The sequence below is a fragment of the Panthera tigris genome, chromosome E1 (genome assembly GCF_018350195.1).
Source record: "Panthera tigris isolate Pti1 chromosome E1, P.tigris_Pti1_mat1.1, whole genome shotgun sequence".
Classification (NCBI taxonomy): Eukaryota; Metazoa; Chordata; class Mammalia; order Carnivora; family Felidae; genus Panthera; species Panthera tigris.
The window spans coordinates 29,446,160-29,467,285 of NC_056673.1; the positions used below are offsets into that span (position 1 = coordinate 29,446,160).

At 44.5% G+C, this 21,126-nt stretch overlaps 1 protein-coding gene and 1 pseudogene across 1 annotated transcript in view; both read right to left on the minus strand.

Moving 5' to 3' along the window:
- Nucleotides 1-14,173: 14,173 nt before the first annotated feature.
- Nucleotides 14,174-14,284, minus strand: LOC122233897 (annotated as a pseudogene).
- A 5,461-nt stretch (nucleotides 14,285-19,745) lies between these two features.
- Nucleotides 19,746-21,126, minus strand: part of SCPEP1 (serine carboxypeptidase 1) — a 31,837-nt gene continuing 30,456 nt past the window's right edge. Inside the window, exon 13 of the mRNA XM_007086706.2 lies at nucleotides 19,746-20,333. Coding sequence (XP_007086768.2) covers nucleotides 20,271-20,333 — 63 coding nt within the window. The 3' untranslated portion in view covers nucleotides 19,746-20,270. The remainder of the gene's footprint in view (nucleotides 20,334-21,126) is intronic.

The following is a 21,126-nucleotide window of genomic DNA, read 5'->3' on the forward strand; positions in this document are numbered from 1 at the left end:
GATTGTGATGTGAACACACAGTGAAACAAAAGTGCCGCGGCCCCAGCCGGGGCTTTCCTACCTCTGTGTCCAACACCGTTATTGTTTACCACCCAAAACAGTCATCCCCCTCTCGGCCTTTTCCCCACACATTCCCCTTGCCCTCTGGGGTGGCAGATCGTAGCTCTGTCTTTTCTTCTCACTTTCCCCACTGACCCCCGGACACACACACACACACATTCTTCTTGGAGCCTTGTTTGGGTTGGCCACTATCTTTATTTATTGTTTGTTTGTTTGTTTGTTTGTTTTATTAAGCTCTGCACCCAGTGCGGGGCTCGAACTCAGGACCCCAAGATCAAAAGTCACATGCTCTACCAGACCGAGCCAGACAGGGGCCTCAACCACTATCTTTTCTCATACAGTACCTCCTTTGGGTCCTCCCTCCAGCCCCTGTGGTTTGTGAAAGTATTTGTCCCAAGTAAGTGTTGTTCTCTCCCTGCTTGGAATCCTGGTTAGTCCATGAGGTCCCCCTACAGCCCCCTGCCCTCGCTGAAGCACTTTAGAAAAAGAAGGACAAGGGCAGTCTAGCCTGAGCTGCTGTGCCTGTGTTGGGAGGGGGGGAGGGGGGGCTCGTCCGCCTTTGCCTGCACTGGCCTCTTCCCCACTTCCTTCCTTTTGAAAGGTCACTGGTTTCAAAGGTCTCGGCAAGTTTGTCCTGAGCGCCTGTTTTTCCATCTGTGGGTTTCCAGCTCCCCCTAACAGCAAGAGGGATTTGTCTCTGGTGAAGGCTGCCAAAGGTGGTGGCAGGAATCTCTCAGAGAGCAATTACCTTGAAGAGCCTTCCCTGGAGAACAGGCCCTTTCTCTTTCAAATTGGAAAATTCTCACATCGTGCCAATTAGTCCAGAGGGCACTTGGAACTTTACCAGCTGAAATGCTAACAACTCTTAAAGGGAAAGTGAGCAAGGAACAAAGGCAACCTTTCTGGTGCTGTGGCAACAGGCAGGTGGCTTTTAAAAAGCACAAGGTGGGAGGGGGGATGGGCTAAATGGGTAAGGGGCACTGAGGACTCTACTCCTGAAACCACTGTTGCACTATATGCTAACTAATTTGGATGTAAATTTAAAAAAATTAAAAATAAAACAAATTTTAAAAAAACACAAAACAACACTCTTGCCCTTCACCTCCAACTCTCCAAAACCACAATCTGTATCTGCAGAGACTGTAAGGGAAGATGTACTAAGGTTTAGTGAGAACAAGAATGTCAAGTTCCACTCAGAGATGAAGGTTGAGGATAGAGGGATTTTTGCTGGTGATGGTCTGTAAATTCCATCAGGGAGTAGAGGAAGATTCAGGCGGGCAGAGAGAGATAACGGAATGGTTCAAGTTAAAGGCTGTACTGGTCCACTGAAATGGCTCGAGGTCTTCATAGACCCTAACCAAATGCAGCGGCTTCCTTCCAAGGCTCACACTCTCTTGGGTACTTCAGCCCCTAAAACTGATGGCATTGATTTCCTTACATCCTCTATGGGTGACTTTTCTCTTCTTTCACTCATTCCTCGAAATCCTAGGCCAGTTTTCCTTTTTGAAGCCCCAGTTTTTGTTCCATATTATCTCGCTCAAAACATAATACCACTTCTACAATGTCAAATGAAACCTCCAAGCCAATGACCCCCAAATTTACATATATCACTCAGTGGTCCCCAAAGTTTTTGGTCTCAGGATCCTTTACATTCTGAAAAGTTACTGATTAACCTGTAAAGCTTTTGTTTTGGAGGGGTTACATTTATAGCTATATATTATTTTAAAACAAAAACTAGTAACTATTTAAAAATTTTATTCAGTCCAGCTAAAAAATAACTACAACAAACTTATTAGAATAGATGACTTGCTTTGTGAAAAACAACTATATTTTCCAAAACAAATAGTGTGAAGATTGGCATGATTTTACATTATTGTAAATTTTATTAATATCTGGCTTAATCAAAGGCAGCTAGACTTTCATACCTGTTTCTGGATTTAATTTATTACAATATGTTGTCTCAGTCAAGGCACACAGGAAAAAAAAAACCAATCCAGCCTTCCAAAGATATGCCGTTGGCAATAGAAGGTATATTTAAACATCTTTTCATATAATATTCTCCTTTGCTATTACACCAAAACTTGACAAGTAATTTTTCTTCATTGTCAGTTGCAAAGCCCCATTGGTTTATATTTCACTAGGAATGGTTCTATTACCCATGCATGATTTTGTAACTCACATTAACATTTGAAAAATGTTGGTTCGCACATTATGCACATTTCCTCAATGCTGACACAGTTCGTCTTTTCTGTATGTATTAGGAACTTTTCAAGTTTATGGTGATCTCTGTAAGTTTCCTAAAATTCCAATTTTCTCTTGAAATCTAAAATGTTATCCCTGGCAACAAACACTGGAAGTTGTGTTTCTTGAGCAGCAGGCTCATTTTGGTTCACTTTAAGAAAATGTCTACCGAGTACCCAAGTCTGAATCATCATAATTTGTCAATCATTTTTTTTCCACTACAATAAAGCACGTTCAAGAAAAAGAGTGGCTAGTTGAGGTTGCAATTAAAATAATTACACAAGTGCCTTTTGTCAAGCGAGCCGTTATAATTTAGTATGCAGAAGATGTTCTTTATATATTATGTCTTCACACAGTATGTGAAAAATATGTATAATTCAGGGCTGATGCTTAACAAAAATTAGTAATTTTTACTGCTTCATCAGGACATTTTTAAATGAAACTGGACCTTTTTTTCCCTTCAAGTTTGTAGATGTGAACAATAAAACGACTGAGTGCAAAAATAAATAAATAACTAAAAATAAATAATAAATAAAATAAAATAAAAAGCACAAGGTAACAATGAGCTGTTACCCTGGTGGAACACACTGGAATATAATGTTAAAACCCATCACTGATTAAATGTGGGTATTCCACACCCTCCCCCTCCCCCCAAGAGAGCATAGATTTCATTGCCAGGTTCTCCTTTATCCTAGAGGTGAAATATCTAGTCTGGAAAAGAGTTATAATATCGGAAACCTCCTAAAGTCCATACATAAATGGATAATTTGACCTGCTGAAGGCAGGGGTCTTATCATTACAAGAGAATGGCCGAGGGGGTTGCATGTTTCTTTTTAATCATATTGACTTTGAGATGTGCTGCATGATTTCTTTTGAGAGAGATTTGCTGCCTCTGTTAGGCTTTGCCTAAAATAACACTTAACTTTGTTTGCTCTCCCCAGATGAGCGGCAACAGATTGGAGTAGTCCAGAGGTGTGCAGACGGGCAGGGGGATGGCTGGTGAGGTTCACACGTTGCCATGTGCAAATCACAGACTGCATGGCCTCTCTTTGGCTCGAGAGATGACTGTGCACATACCTGAAGTTTCGGTCCATAGCGAGTTAGGGTGGGAAGAGGGAACCTTGCAGAAACCGGCCCGACCAATCGCACATGGCTTGGTATAGGGGGGACAGTGAGCAGGGAGACTGGAAAAGAGAATTCTGTATGCCAGAGGACATCAAATTAAGCTAACCCGATGTTACTACTTAATCCTGGAGAGAATCACCTGGATGCAGCTCTTTGCTGTTGAGTCTGACCCTGATTTTCACTGCCGACCAATTCTAACTTTGGCAGAAAAGAGCAATCATGAGGATTGCTCTAAACATCACAGAAAATATTGCACTCCCTTCGCCATGCCCACAGATAACTTTTTAAAAAAGTAATCTCTACCCTCAACGTGGGGCTCGAATTCACGACCCCGAGATCAAGAGTCAGATGCTCTACTGACCGAGCCAGCCAGACACCCCAATAATCACCTTTTTTGAGGAACAAAACCCCTGATTCCTCAATCCTAACGTATTGTAGATTGGAGTCCCATAGTGTGTGTGTTTTCACCAGACTTGATTTACTGTAACCAAAGTACATTCTAACACAACCTTCTTTGGACTTGGCATCTTGCTTCTTTTTTAGATTGGTCTTTTTATTCTAAACTATTTTCTCAGTGGTTTCCTTTTCCCAGCCCAGATGAAAACACGGCTTGCCTTGAGGTTTTTAGCAAATTAAAACAGGTTATTCTTCTAGGAGCAGACTTAAATGTGTTCCCACAGAGATGCCAAATGCTCCTTTATTTTTGGTTGGGGCCTTTTAATAGTTCTTGGAGTGCGGATGGCAATCTCTGGAAACAAGATAAACTGGGAGATTACCCTGCCCCAAGTCCTTTCTTTTCCTTTACACTTGAGGCAACCATACATATGAGAAGTTGGATGTCATGAATCTTACAGTTTAACTTGGAATTACCTGCTGCTGACGCTAGATTTTCTTTCGTGGTAGGATCAGGAATACTTAAGAAGCTGAGCCTAATGATATGATCTCAAAATACATCTGAAATGCTTCCCATGGCAGTAATTCTCAACTTCTCTGGGCTTACGAAAAAGAGCGTGGCAATGCCATTCCTAGTTTCTAAAACTACACTGTCCTAGAATTAGGTTTGGCTACCCGAGGTAGAAAACCCAAACCACCAGGGGCTTAAGATAGAACTTTCTTTCCCACGAAAAGAGGGAAGTGTGGAAAAGTGGAATGGTGACTCTATTCAGAGTTCTCAGGAATCCTGGCTTCTTCCAGTTTCTCTCCCCACCATGCCTGTGCTTTGGTCCTTGTGCCTATTACCCCAAATGGTGGCATCCACTTTCTAGTAAATGAAAGAAAGGAAGGGAAAAACACGGGCAAAAGAAACATAATGAGGAAGGTTTCCAGCCACTACCAGGGATGGGGAACGCTTCTGCTTATAGCCCATTGGCTAAAACTTAGTCACATGATCACACTGAGCTACAAGGAACAGTGGGAAATGTAGTCCTTTATTCTAGAAGGTCGTGTGCCCAGTTATAAATCCTATTTCTGTCATATACTCTAGGGCTTATATTCTTAAAATTCATCAGTTTCTATCAATTTATCTTGAAAAAATTGAAGCACCTCTTGAGGTCACTGTATAACAATACAAGATGATGTAAAATCAGTATTAGAAATGCCTCACTCTTGGGGCGCCTGGGTGGCTCAGTCGGTTGGGCGTCCGACTTTGGCTCAGGTCACGATCTCGCGGTCCGTGAGTTCGAGCCCCGCATCGGGCTCTGGGCTGATGGCTCAGAGCCTGGAGCCTGCTTCCAATTCTGTGACTCCCTCTCTCTCTGCCCCTCCCCCGTTCATGCTCTGTCTCTCTCTGTCTCAAAAATAAATAAAACGTTAAAAAAAAATAAAAAAAAATAAAAAGAAATGCCTCACTCTTGGGGTGCCTGGGTGGCTCGGCTGGTTAAGTGTCTGACTCTTGGCTTCAGCTCCGGTCACCAGCTTACGGGTTTGTGAGTTTGAGCTCTGCATCAGGTTCCATGCTAACAGCACAGAGTCTTTTTGGGATTCTCTCTCTCCCTCTTTTTCTGCCCCTCCCCCTTCTCTCAAAAATAAATAAACTTTAAAAAATTAAAAAATAAAGAAATGCCCCACTCTTCATAATAGTCACACTCCTTTTTAAGTTTATTTATTTTGAGAGAGAGAGAGCGAGCATGAGCAGGGGAGGGGCAGAGAGAGAGAGAGAGAGAGAGAGAATCTCAGGCAGGCTCTGTGGTTTTGGAACTCATGAACCTTGAGATCATCACCTGAGCTGAAACCAAGAGTCAGGTGCTTAATTGACTGAGCCACCCAGGCGCCCCAATAGTCATACTCTTTTACCAGTAATTTTGCTTTGGGTAGTCCATAGTAATAATGAAATAAATCTAAGTTTTAAGCAAAACAATATTCATCATATGGTTATTTATAATTACATACACAAAAAAATGGAATTAGAATGCCAAAGTGTGGGGGATTGATCATATAAACTATGGAATACGTTCTTAATGAACTCTTATGCATCTGTTAAAAATTATGTTTACAAAGAGTCCACAGTAACAAAGAAAACTGCTTATCCTGTTTAATAAAAATACAGGGATGTAGATTTGCAGCACAGTTACAACTAACCTATGGAGAGAGAGGAAAAAAGAAACAAAACCCACCAAAAACTGGAAACCAAGCCCAATGCCTTTTTTGGTTGAGACTTTGAATGACTACTTTTCCCACATTTCCTTATTTTCTAATTTTTCTTACTATTACACTTATTGTTTTATTAGGAATAAAATAAATCTAGTCTCTCTAGGTACCTATATTCTGGCCATCTTAGGGCTCAATTTACTCCTTCCTGTCCCAAAGCTTTCCCTCGTCCCTCCGTTTGTCTTCTGCATCACTGTTAAGACCACTTGTGATGGAAAGTCACCACCTTGACCCACCAGCATCAAGGGGAGTCCTCTGCTAAAGGACTGCTAAAGCCCCCCAAAGGGGCTAGGTCTCTGCTGTCTGCTCCTTGGCAGATATAATGCAGTCCTGTGACCTGAGCACACTGATCAGATAAAATGAAGCATGGGATATGCTTTAAAAATAATCCATTTTGGGGGGTGGAAGGTAGAATAGGTAAAATAAGTTTGCTCATGAGTTGATCATTGTCCGAACAGAGCGATGGGGACACGGTGGTTCATTATACGATTGTCTCTGCTTCTGTATTTATTTGAAATTTTCCATAACATAGTTTTGTAAAAAAACAAAAACAAAAACAAAAATGGTATGCAAGATTCGCCCCAGTTTCTGAACCCAGCTAGCTATGCAACGTCAACAGTTCGCTTAATTAAGCATTCACAACTGTGAATAAAGCAGTGAATTTTAAGGCAGGAGGCAAATATTAATTAGACATCACTTGCAGCGTTTAGAGCTGCTTCACTCGCAAGTGAAGGGAAAGCTAACTCAAATGGTTTAAGCAGTTCATTGGATTCCATAAATGAAAAGTTGGAGAATACTTCTCCCTTCAGGTGTTATTTGATTCGGGGCTCCGACACGTCATTGCCTTGTGACTGCATTTCTCTCCATCTCTTGGCTCTGCCTTGTGCCAAGTTAGCTTCGCCTTCAGGTGTCCTGAGATGTCTCTTCAGGGTCACATCCGTCCTGGTTCAAGCCCAGCAGAAAAAAGGTAGCAGCTGCTGTTGGTGCCCCAGAGAGATCTCCCCACCCACGCACACGTGCACCCACCATACTGTATTCATCTTTGTATCCCACCCTCGTCCGACACAGTCCATGCACATGGAAGGGGTCCAACGAATGCTTCTAAATGTTTGTTTGAATGGAAAACTCTTGGTCAGTGCACTAACTACAGGATGAGCCAGCCAGACTCAGAGGAGGGACCCTTTGCAACACCCTAGAGGAAACTGTCTTTCATTAGGCCTGTCTGATGACTAATGTCTGATAATTCCACAGAGGATAACACCATTTGCAGGTTTCCCAAGGGTTTGGCCTTTACAAAAAAAAACAAACAAAAAAAAAAACAAAACAAAAAGCAAACAAAAACACCTTCCTGCTTCTGCAGAATGATTAACCTGATTATTGTTATTTTTAAAGATTTTATTTTTTTTAAGTAATCTCTGCACCAACCACGGGGCTCGAACTCACAACTCCAAGATCAAGAGTCGCATCCTCCACTGACTGAGGCGGCCAGGTGCCCCAATAACCTTATTATTATCCCCATTTTACAAATGAGGAGGTTGAGGCACAGGCCACCTGGATAGCAGTGACCTGAGCCCAGGCTGAATTCAGGTAATCTGGCTACGAGACGGTTCCTTTAACCTTTCTGCTTCCTGGTCTTGCCGACACTTAGGTTCTGAGCACTGCTTCCCAAACGCTGGTTTCAGGTTTCTACTTCTCCAACTCCTCCTGCAAGTCGGCCTCCTCTGCCTGGCTGTTGAGTGTTACAAGTTCCCGCGGGATTCTTCCCAGGACCCCTCTCGCCTCACAGTCTAGACTCTCCCCGGCAACCTCACGAAGGCTCTTGGGCTCAGCTGCCATCAACATCAGGGTGGCACTGGAGTCCGTGTAACAGAAGAAGGGACTATACTAGTTTAACCAAATGGGGGCTTCTTTTTCTAGTAAGACTGAAAGTACGTGATCTAGGACTGGCAGGCAGCTCTCCCGTGCCATCGTTGTTCCAGGGAGCCTCTTCTGCCCTTCACCATCCTCACAGGTAGCTTGCATGTGCATGCTCTCTTTGCCTTCTATAACAAGATGGATGCTCTGCCTCTGGCAAGTTTACATTACACGCAGATGGGGGAAGACCAACGTGCACCCGAATCTCACCTATCCCTTTGTATAGTTTCCCGGAAGTCTATCCACCCACTTCTGCTTACCTGTCATCGGGCAGGGCTGGCCAATTCTAGCAGCCAGAAAGTCAGGGAAGGTATCTTTAACTAGGCCCATTGCACTCTGAACCAATTTAAGACTCTGACAGAACGAAGAGAATTTATATATGTCTACAATGGAATATTATTCAGCCACGAGAAAGAAGGAAATCCAGCCCATTTGCAGCAACACGGATGGACTTTGAGGGCAATCACGGTAAGTGAGGTAAGGCAGACAGAGAAAGAGAAATACCGTATGATACCGCTTGTATGTGGAATTTTAAAAAGCTGAACTCATCAAAACGGAGAGTAGAATGGTAGTTACCAGGGACACCACTAGTAAATAAGTAAGTTCTGGAGATTCAACGCACCGCATAGTGATTACAGTCAGCAATACTGAATTACAAGCTTCAAAGTTGCTAAGCGACTAGATCTTAATTGCTCTAACCACAAGAAAGAAAGAATTATGGGACGTGATAGAGGTGTTAGCTAATGCTACTACAGTCATCATATTGCAAATGCATAAATGCAGCAAGCCAACATGTTGCATAAACTTAAACTTACACACTGTTACATCCATTGTGTCTCAATTAGACGACAAGAGAATCGATATTGGACAAATTGTATCAATTTATACAGGCCATTTATACACCACCGACCCCAGATTTATAATTCTATTTCAGACCTCTACACAAACCGAATTTGAATTCAGTTCCCTATTGCTATGACATTACTGTCCTCAGTTACCATTCTAGATCTATCCTCTAATTAGGGTTCAGCTTTTTTGCACGTTGACACCATCTGTTATTAAGGCGTAAGTTCTCTGCCCTTTCCTTGCAGGATCTTTTTGATTCTCAAATACCCTTTCTTTTCTCTTGCAAATCAAAAGCTATTGCTTCTCAATGTTTCTTTTTTATCTTTTTCTTTTTTTTAAAGTAACCTCTCTAGCCAACATGGGGCTCAAGCTCAAGACCCTGAGATGAAGCCTTGCATGCTCTACCGATTGAGCCAGCCAGGTGCCCCATTTGCATTCTGTTTTAATGGCTCTGATCCTCCTCCAGGCATTGTATTTTTTTTAAAGTTTATTTATTTTGAGAGAGAGAGAGCAAGCAGGTGAGGGAGGGGCAGAGAGTGAGGGAGAGAGAATCCCAACGTGGGGCTCGATCCCACAAACCTTGACATCATGACCTGAGCCAAGATCAAGAGTCAGACGCTTAATGGATTGAGCCACTCAGGTGCTCCTCTCCAGGCATTTTAGATCTCCGTGGATGATTCGGTGAGGGATCGTACACTCAGTAAGACAGAGAAGAAAATCACAGGGATTAATATTTCAAAATATTAGCTTGCCGTAAAGAATGCTTGTGGCAGTTAAATGTAAAGAGAAGCTAACAATGGATGAATGACACAGACCATTATAAATCAATTACTAGGAGCCAAGAAAATGGGAACTATAAAAATCACACAAAAACTGGAAAATGGTTGTGGTTGTTCTATTTACTATTACTGGTTTATTGTGAAGGATATAACTCCACAGCCAAATGGAAGGGTATGGGGGGAGGGGAGGGTGTGGGGGGAGGGGCATGGAACTTTCATGTCTTCTCTGAGTCTGTCACCCTCCCAGCACCTGCGTCTGTTCACCAATCTGGAAGCCCCAGTACCTGGAAAGCCTTCTGTGCAATACTATTAAATGAAAAAAGGGTAGGGCATAAAATATAAACACATCATGTTTAAAAACATATCAAAATTAAATTTCCATAGGGATCAAAATTGGAAGAGCTCATACTTAATTTTTCTTTAAAAAAATTTTTTTTAACATTTATTCATTTTTGAGAGACAGGGGAGGGGCAGAGAGAGAAGGAGACACAGAATCCGAAGCAGGCTCCAGGCTCTGAGCTGTCAGCACAGAGCCCGATGCAGGGCTTGAACCCTTGAACCGTGAGATCATGACCTGAGCTGAAGTCAGATGCTTAACTTACCGAGCCACCCAGGCGCCCCTCATGCTTACTCTTTTTAAACTGATTTCCTCATAAATAAAATGGGACGTGAAGGTGAAGTCAGAGAGGACCCATCCAGGTAGTTTAAGTGCTCTAAGATATAAGACAAACCCATTTAAAGATAGAAAAGGCTCTTAGTTCTGGCACACTCAACCTACAACAAGCTTGATTATCTACACCACTGCATAGATACAACGTCCATCAAGTCCAGCCTTGCAACAGTGAGCCCTAAGGTGACAGCACAGTGCCTTGTGAGAAATGCCCTCCTTCTTGCTGTCCTTGAAGATACTGTTCTCAAGGACTCTGCTGCAGTGAACTTCGTCTGCCCACAGAGTTGGAAAGGCAGCGGCACAAATAAGGAGACCGACTTTGTGGAAGGAGGAAAGGTGGCAAATTCTCATGAACAGATGAGGCAAAAAGTGGGTGTCACCACTGAATGTTGAAATTCCAGCCAAAGCAAATGAGGCAGGTAGGAAGCTGTAATAGAGCAAGCTCCAGTCGGCCAAGAATGCAGCTCAGGACACCCCACAATCCAGAGGGGGTCCATCGTACTCTTCCTCCGTTCCCCGCCTGGAAGGCCAGTCAGCGGACATGCAGAGTGCTAAAGGCCTGCTCCATGCCAGGGACACAAGGACATAATCACAAGAGGACAGGCAGAGTGCTAGGAGAGCGAGGGAGGGGGCTCCTAACTTAGTTTGGGGGATCACAGAAGGTTCTGGGAGGGTGTCCTGTTTATGCTGAGACCTGAAAGGTAAGTAAGAAATTAGCCAGGTTGGGGGGTGGGGGGGAGGGGTGGCAGAGCTATTCTGGCAAGAAGGGCACAGGACCAGCCCAGTGTTGGATGTTGGGGTGGAGAGGAGAAATGTCTCTTCCCTGTTTTTGGTTTTCAGTCTTCCCTTAAGACTCTTGGCCTCTTGCCCTCCCTTCATCCCCCCAGTGAGGAAGGGTGAGTCATTTGATGGGTATCTGTTTTTGCATCGGTCTCAGCCTGCGATGCTACCAGCGAGGAAGGCCTTGGGATGCTCGCCTGGGCCCCTCCTACTGCCATGAGCCTCCTCTCCCCGCACTGGGGCCAACCTTGCTGCCGGACTGCAAGATTCCCCTCACAACAGCCATCAGGGAACTTTAACAAAACAAGGCTTCTTAGTCACAAGCCCTGGAGGGTTCACAGCAGCCTGAGAGCCACACCGAGGTCAGGGATAAAGACAGAGCTCTGCAGACCTGGGGTCCTGCCTTTTTTGGGTTGAGGGTGGGGGCCTAGCATTTCCTGGGTTCACTCTATTGGTGAAGTTAAAACATAAGAGTGGGGTAAACAGGTTTGGGGGATCTAATGCACTGCACACTGATGATAATCAACCGTATTAAAAAGTTCAAAGTTGCTAAGAAACTAGATCTTAACTGTTTTCACCACACACACACAAATTATAATTATGTGACGCGGGTGTTAGCTAACATTGTGCAGATAGGCATAGCGCAATAGATAAATGTACCAAGCAGCATGCTGTGCACCTGAAACGTACACGATGTTAGGTTTCGATTACATCTCGATGAAGAAAAGAAAAGGAAAAACTTAAATAATAAAGCCCAAGAAGGGCACCTGGGTGGCTCCGTTGGTTGTGTCCAACTCTCGATTTTGGCTCAGGTCATGATCTCACGGTTCATGGGCTCGAACCCCGAGTCAGGCTCTGTGCTGTCAGTGTGGAGCCTGCTTGGAATCTCTCTCTCTCTCTCTCTCTCTCTCTCTCTCTCTCTCTCTCTCTCTCTGTCCCTCCCTGCTTGTGTGCACATGTCACACACATTCTCTCTCTTTCAAAATAAATACACTTAAAAAAGGCCTGTGGATTTGAACATAAGGCTGTGGGAAAGCCATCAGAGGATCATGTTTGAGTGATGAGCCCAAAGTGAGAAAAGGCATTAAATGGACAAAAGAGCCAAACAAGGAGAAAACAATTGCGGGAAGTACAAGGAGTTGGTTTCCTGACTCTGCCCCTCGTGGGCTGTGTGACCTCTGGGTCTCAGTTTCTTCATCTGTAAACTGGACATAATTAAATCTTTATCTCAGGAGAACAGAAAGGGGAAAACTGCCTAGGATAGTGCTTGGCAGGAAAGGGGGGAATCTGAATCCAACATTGTAATCACTAATGAATCAAGTACGCAAAATGAATTTGGATGAACTTAAAGAACCCTCTCTGTGAAACCAAACCCCAAACAATGAGTTTGCTTGACAGTCTCTGAAACTTTATATGCTGGTTACACCCTTAACACCTCGGATTTGCCGCTCATAGCTGTGGGACCGTGGCCAAGTTATGCGATCTCGCCAAGCCTTCCACTTCTGTTCTTTAAAATGGCAACAATTACTGTACTCCAGAAGCCTGGGGGATTAAGATGTATAAATCCATACAAAGCATCTTGTATATAATAAACGCTCAACAACTATGATATGTGGTGAATGTGATATGTTGCAAATCTGGACCAAATTGCCAGAGGATGAGCAGGTTTGAGACAAGCTCGCCTTTTCTTTCTTTTTTTTAAATTTTTTTATTTTTTTAAATGTTTAGTTATTTTTGAGAGAGACAGACAGACAGACAGAGTGGGATCAGAGGAGGGGCAGGAGAGAGGGAGACACAGAATCTGAAGAGCAGGCTCCAGGCCCTGAGCTGTCAGCATAGAGCCCAACGCGGGGCTCGAACTCACGAGCTGTGAGATCATGACCTGAGCCAAAGTCAGACGCTTAACCGACTGAGCCACCCAGGCACCTAAGCTCCCCCTTTCAAGGCAGGAATGAAACATGGTGCAAAGTGGGTGGATGCAATTCTTCAGGGTCGCACTAACACTCCTCGCACTTGTAAGAAGGACTACAAGTCGGGCAGGTGCCGGGAGAGACGTGAAACACCCTGGTGAGCCTATTCTTCCCCTATGTGTGGGGAGTGAGGAGAGCCCAAAAGGCCACACGTCACCATGCCTTCTCCACAGACCCTGCCCCTGATGAGAAGAGATGTGAAGTGAGGAAAGACAGCTACCACCATGGTAGCTGGCTTCTAAATGGTTCCAATGATGGTCCACCTCCTGGCATTCACGCCCTTGCATAATCTCCTCTGCTTGAGCGTGGGCTGGGTTATTGACTTGCTCCTAAAGAACAGAATAGGTCAAGGAGATAAGACAGCACTTCTGAAATTAGTTATAAGATGGTGACCTTGATCTTGCCTGAACTCTGACTCTTCTCTTGCTTGCTCTGATGACGCAGGCTGCCACAAGGTGAGCTGCTCTGTGGAGAGGTTCACACGGCAAGTAGCTGCAGGACGCCCTCAGTCCTGTGAGGAACTGAATCTCACCGGCAACCTCATGAGTGAGCTTGGAAGCTGGTCCTTCCCCACTGGAGTCCCGAGACCACCCACTGAAGCCCTAGCCAACACCTTCATGGCAGTCTAGTGAGGGACCCTCACGTAGAGGACCCAGTAAGCCATGCCCAGGTTCTTGACCCCCACAAACTATCAGATAATAAATGTCCTAAGTCACAGAGTTTATGGGTAATTTATTATGTAGCAATAGATAACTAAAATGCCCATCAAATAAGTCCCTAACTCTCTCTTGACTTTACTTCTTAGCAAAATGGTTGGTCTGTCCTAAAGCAGGAAACGCAACAAAATCCGAGTGCTTTCTGCCATTAGTTGGCCACAGGGAAGATGTTCCCAATAATTACTGCCTAACATCCCAGCTCCACCTCCCTCAGGCAACTGGAAGACTAAATAGACCATGTGCATCCACAACACCAAATATTCTGGAACAAGAACTAAGTGAACAATCTAAAAAATAACCAGATGAACTGGATCAGGAATTGGAGGATTCCCATAACTATCCTCATTCAGAGATATGTACATATAAACAAAAAGCAAACACACAAACATGAAAAACCGAACGTCAACTAAAAGGGAGGAAATTAACATGAGATACAAAAGACAGATGAGGAACCTTCTTTGGATACAGGACGTGTAAGATATTAAACTGATTAGAACAGATACTACACTTGATCTCAGCCAAAAGGCCAGAAGCAATCAGGAACATTCTTTGGAAGGTTTGTACTAGAAGAGGTTTGCGCACTGCTCCCTCTCAAGGACATTAGAGCAGACACAAATCCACGAAACAGGAAATGAAGAAGCAGACGAGAAGACATCAGTAAGAAGGGGAAACAGCAGCTGGCATAATGGGGGAAATAAGGAGAAAGATAATTACAGAAAATAAAAGTGCTTCAGAAACGTCGAAAATTGACCAAATTTTACCGAAAACCGAAGTACTGATGTTGATGCAACCTTGATTTTCCCAGTTTTGAGCTATCACTGACAGATTGTGTGAGTTTCAGGTGTACAATGTATTGATTTAATACATTTGTAAGTTGCGAAATGATTACTGCCATAGCGTTGGCTACCACCTGCTGATGGCAGTCTTGATTAAAAGCACCTATGGGGCGACTAGGTGGCTCTGTGCTGACAGCTCAGAGCCTGGAGCCTGCTCTGGACCCTGTGTCTCCCTCCCTCTCTGCCCCACCCCCATCTGCACTCTGTCTCTTTCTTTCAAAAATAAAACATAAAAAAAATTTTTTTAAAGAAAAAACAAAGTCCCTGGAATAAAAACAAACACAGAAAAGTGGGAAAAAGAGCTTGAAACAATATTCAAATATGCAGTGGAAAACATTGCTCAACTGGTGATCTAAACCTACGAACCAAAAAGCTCACTAAATATCAGGCAAAATTAATTCAAGACTATACACATCAATGTACCATCTGAAGTTACCATTTTGTAAGATTAAACAAGTGTCCAGCATCCAGGTATAAAATTACCTGTTTATAAAGGTAAAAAATACAAAGTCAAGGTGGCTTCAAATTTCTCAGCAGCAGCTGATACCAACAATGAAGGAAAGATGTGACCCAAGGGTTCTGCAGCTGATTAAGTTGTACAGAACAGAGAGCCTTTATCAAATATTCAGGTTCCAGTTGTGGGGCTACTTTGAATCCATTAAGAAATAATTGAATCTAATTTATGGTATCAGTCAGGTTCAGAGAAGTGGAACTGTGCGCACACACATGTGTGTGCAAGCATGTGCACGTGTGTACATGTGTGTGCGTGTGTGTGTGTTTGTGTGTGTAGGGATTCGACTACACACTGCAGTGTGGGAGCTGGGTAGGCAGTCTTCCTGAGGCTGGTGCCTTCAAAATGTGATGCTGGGGACTGAAGTCCACAGGGCAAGCAGTCAGGAAGGGACAATGGACATAAAGTTCTTTCTCTAGAGAAAGAACAACAGCAACCTGGGGCGCCTGGGTGGCTCAGTCGGTTAAGCATCTGACTTCAGTTCGGGTCACGAGCTCGTGGTTCATGAGTTTGAGCCCCGCCGTCAGGCTCTCTGCTGTCGGTGCAGAGCCCACTTCGGATCCCCTTTCCTCCTCTCTCTGCCCCTCCCCTGCTCGCGCTCTCTCTCAAAAATAAGAGGAACGAGAGCTAGAGTCCATGAACACAGTCCATGGAACAAAACTCATGCCAGTTCGGTCTTCATCACAGACCTAAGCACACTCATCTCTGGCCCAAGAGGCAGAGAAGCTCCAGGAGGGTCCAAGGGAAGGCAGACTGTTGTAAGCCCAGCTGCTCATGAGCTGAGCCGGCAGATAAATGACAGCACATTTGAGCTAACGTTGGCTGCTGCCTCATTTCTATCCTCTAAATCTCCACGAGAATCTCCAGTCTTGTGGGCCATTCTAATCAGAAACAAACAGGAGAGGTAATTCTGGGAAATATAATTTGGCCTGGGCAAGTAGAAACATTACAAAGACCCCACAGTCCATCCATTTTCGACTTGGCACCCGTACACAGTGCCTTAAACTATGCTTAATCTCCAAATAAAGACAGCAACAAAATCACGCTTCTGCGGAACACCACGCAATATCCCCCACACGGCCCAAGCCACGCTGACTTTCTCCCCCAGAACAACACCAGAGTCCCTTTTTTGTCTTTGGATAACGTACATTCTTTTCCTAGCTGATTCATTCATACTCCCTTTTTGATATCTTATAACTTAGATACTTACATATAAAGTTATCTATTATGAGCACATCTTAAATTAGACGATAAAGGGTTGAGAGAAGAGATTACAAGATTTTGGTTAATATTTATAATATATTCACATCAAAATAAGGAAGAAATACTTATAACTGTTATAGTCTTTGTTCTACAACAGGTCACGAGGTCACAGCAAGTATTAATAACTAGATCATTCACTATTTATTCCATATTTCTTCTGCCTTCGGCGAGCACCTTAGTTGGTCATAATTCCTTGACTGGTAGAATGACCCAAACCTTTGTGCGAGGTCTGGGCCACTACCAGTCTAAATTGGGTTATTATCATTTTCCATTGACTTTAACCAGAGGCTATGGGTGTACTACAAGGTACCCCAAAAGATCTCTTGCATTCTCCCTCCTTAATCCTGTGTAGTAGCAACCCAGTTCCCCCTTGATAGTCAGGATCAATCACCCCAGCCTGGACTTTGCCTGTTTATCCAGTGCCCAAAGACGCCAGATGGCAGCTTCAAGCTCCAGTTCAATGCAATCTTTGCTGTGTCTCCTGATGAAAGCATGTCTGCCTTTGTAACTAAGACTTCTACACCAGCAGAGGCTAAAGTTGCAGGAATGGCAAGCAAAAATTTGACTACTGGGCCGATAGTGAGGAGTTCCTTTCATTTGTATCCCTTGATTCCTGGACTCCTGAATCCAGAGCATGGGAGAAGCGTGGGATGCCGATTTAGAGCATACACCGCATACTGAAGGACGTTGCCCCAGCCCTGCAAGGTGTCACCACCTAGCTGGTACTGTACCTGAATCTTCAAAAAGCCATTCAACCATGTGTTAAGGCAGTCCCTTTAAGATAATGGGGAACATGGTTAAGATCAGTGAATTCCAAGAGCATGAACCACTTCTGCGCTTCGTTTGTTGTGAATAGCATGATGGCGGACGACACATTCTGTAAGGCCACAGATGGTAGTTTTGGCAGAAACACTGCAGGCAGGGAAGGCAAATCCAAGTCCAGAGCAAGCGTCAATTCCAATAAGAACAACTTGCTGCCTCTTTCATAATGAAAGTGGTCCAATGTAATCAACTTAACACCAGGTAGCTGGCTGACGCCTTCAGGCAATGCTGCCGTATCAGGGACTCAGTGCAGTTCCTTCTGTTGGCAGATTAGGCACTCAGCAGCAGCTATAGCCAGATCAGTCTTGGTGAGCACAAGTCCATGTTCCAGTAGCAAATGTATAATCTCCATCGCTGTCACAGTGGCCACTTCAATTGGTATTGAGTTCACAGAGGTTGCTGGGGAAGGAGACTGTCTGATGTCTACGGAATGGGTCATCCTAACCACCTGATCGTTAAAATCTTCCTCTCTGCTTTGGTGAGCATTCACACGGAACACAAGTTATCCTCCTATTCTGCCACTCGGAGGTCCATGCTCATACCTCTTCCTCAGACCTTTTGATTTTTCAGTTGTGTTCCTTCCAAGTGCAACTACCCAGCCAAATGATGATTTGGGTGCATACCCTTTCTTCTGACCACCTCTCTTTCCAGGCAAAGTGAACAAATAGGTACAGTGTCCCCAGTTCTGTCCACTAGGAGGATTTCCCCGACCATGTTTCAGGGCTGTTTCGGAGAAGGGCTTTCGTGCTACAGCTGTCCATTCTCAGGGGACGCATGCCCACCACGTGGAGCTATCTATAAACCAAGCCCGAGACTTCCTCCCCAGGGAGCTGATCATAGGGAATTTCCATGAAGCCATGGGTGTGGGTTGAGAGAGAATATAATGTCGCAAGAAGACGGCTTTGGGCATCTTGGGATTGGTTACTGGATCTCAGGGCAGGAGAACGTTAACTTCCTCAGGCAGGGATAGAAGGTTGCTTCAAGTGGCAAAAAAGGTTCGCTGGCCCTAGCTTCACTGGAATCTGTCTACATGGCCCTTCCTAATGGTCAAACTCACATTGCTTCCCAACTAATACCCTAGCTTCTATTTCATTTTTTTAAAGCAGGCCCCGTGCCCAACGGGGGGCTTGAACTCATGACCTTGAGATCAAGAGTCACGCACTCTACTGACTGAGCCAGCCAGGCGCCCCTAGTCCCCTAACGACTAATGAAACAGAGGTTTCCTGTGAGGTTGGGGATTCAATTTGTGTTGTAATTCAATGCCAGGACTCACAACACTCGGTGACTAGTTATACTCATAGCTAAATTTTTTTCCAGCAAAGGATATGCAGCAGAAGCCGCAGGAGAACATACACTGGTGGAGTCCAGAGGGATCAAAACTGACAGACAAGCCTGTCTTCCTTGTCCACGGCACGCAGGAGCGCTTGCCCTCCAACAGTGAACCATGGGTAAGTGTGGGGTGTCCCTGTTTTAATCTCAGGTCCAAAAGGGCTGGTCATGCAGGCATAACCCACTGATAACTCTCTCCTTATGTGCTGCAGGAAGACTTTGGGTTTGGTTTTCAATATCTCAGCCCTGCAACCACAGGCAATAGTGTTCTTTTCAGGATCAGCATAGAGGCTATCACATCCCTTCTGCAGATCGTGAGCCACACACTAAAACTTAAAAGCCTGGATTTTAAAATTAAAGACCTTGAGGCACCTGGGTAGCTCAGTAGGTTAAGCGTCCAACTCTTGATTTCGGCTCAGGTCATGATCTCACGGTTGGTGAGTTCGAGCCCCACGTCAGGCTCTGTGCTGTCAGTGTGGAGCCTGCTTGGGATTTTCTCTCTCCTTCTCTCTCTGCTCCTCTCTCTCTCTCTCTCTCAAGATAAATAAACTTCAAAAAAAATTTTTAGAAAATTTTTAAGTTTTATTTATTTATTATGAGAGAGAGAGAGAGAGAGAGAGAGAGAAAGTGAGCATAAATAGGGGAGGGCAGAGACAGAATCCCAAGCAGACTCTGTGCTGTCAGCCCAGAGCCCGACGCGGGGCTCGAACTCACAGTGAGATCATGACTCGAGCCAAAATTAAGAGTTGAATGCTCAACCAACTGAGCCACCCAGGTGCCCCTCATTTTGATTTTAAAGAAAAGCTCCAATTCTTTGACTTCACAGTTATGCTTTTAGGAATTTATTGCAAGAAAATAATGAGGATGTGTATAAAAATATAACTGTCAGGATGAATCACCAGAGCACTGTTTATAGCAGCGACAAAGGAGACATTGCTTACGTGAAACAGTTGTGCATTTGGTACATAAATGATGGTGCATCCACAAAATGGAATGCTTCAGCAGCTATTAAAAGTGTTATAGAAAGGGGTGCCTGGATGGCTTAGTCAGTTGAGCATCTGGCTTCGACTCGGGTCATGATCTCATGGCTCATGAGTTCGAGCCCCGCATCAGGCTCTGTACTAACAGCTCAGAGCCTGGAGCCTGCTTCGGATTCTGTGTCTCCCTCTCTCTCTGCCCCTCCCCCACTCACGCTCTGTCTCTCTCTCTCTCCTTCAAAAATAAATAAGCATTAAAAAAAATGTTACAGAAGAAACTTTACTGACATGAAGAGGTGTTTAGGACAAACGAATATGTGAACAAGGTAGTAAAACAACATACAGTAATGATTCCATTCTTGTAAAAAATATACACGCATATATAGCAAAAAAAGACTTCCAAAGACAGACACTAAACTGACAGCCGAACTTATCCCGGGGAAGGGAGTAAAAGGGTGTTTATTTTGTTGTTTACCTGTCTTTCTCTTTTTTTTCCCCCATAAACCACATAATTTACTTTCATAATACAAACATGTTAACTTATTTCAACCTTTCATTTTGATGAAAACAAATCCATTAGAGAAGAAAACAACTTAGGTTTGTTCGGAAGCAGAACTGATTTCCAAGTTGCCACGGAGGCAGCGATTCTGTTCTCTGGAGAAGCAGGCAGGAAACTTCACGCGCACAGGCGAGTGGGTTCAAGGGAGAGCAGTGCCTCCTACAGCTGCAGGGTGCTCGCTTCAGCCCCTGTGCCCCAAGGCCAAGCAACTCACCTCCGGTCCATCCTATTCCTGCTGAGTCACCATCCTCATCATCTTCAGAGCCATGTCTCCTTGGTCAGAAGGAACCTAGAGCCGAACAGGATCCGAGTTAGCCCTCCTGGTTCTGTCCCTGGTTCTGGGGTCAGTGGCGACATCCTGAGACCCTGCTCCCACGGGAAGTACAGCTCTGGGACAGCAGCCTGAGAGGCCAGCTGCACCTGAGTGTGCCCTGTAAGGGAGGGTCCCGTCTGCGAAATGACCCCTGCACGGGACAAAAGCTTGTCAGATTACAGGGATCTAAAGAAGTCAGCATTTAGGAAAGAACCTTCCACTCCATTTGGGGCTGATCTGTTGATTTTTTTTCCTTTTTCCCCCCTTTTTTAATGTTTTTACTTATTTGAGAGAGAGAGAGACAGAGAGAGAGGGAGGGAGGGAGGGAGAGAGAACAAGCGGGGGAGGGGGAGAGAGAGGGAGGCAGAGGATCCAAAGTGAACTCTGCGCTGACAGTAGAGAGCCCGATGTGGGGCTCGAACTCACAAACCGTGAGATCATGACCTGAGCCAAAGTCGGATGCTTAACCAACTGAGCCACCCAGGCGCCCCGGTTGGTTTCTTTATAAGACCCATGCTTACGTTACCAGCACCTAACCTATTCAAGGAAGAGGGAAGGTGCTAGACATTTTAAAGGATGCTCTGTGCAGGAAGGATCTCAGACTGGAAATGGAGTACGAAATAGCCAAGAGGGAAGCTAGTAGGAAATCTGTCAACAGATAACAAACAAACAAGATGCTTTGTTTTGGGGTGGCACCCCATTTTTGTATTGTTACATTCAACCTTCTTTCTCCCTTAGATTTTTCGAGTAATTCCTTTATAAACCTCCT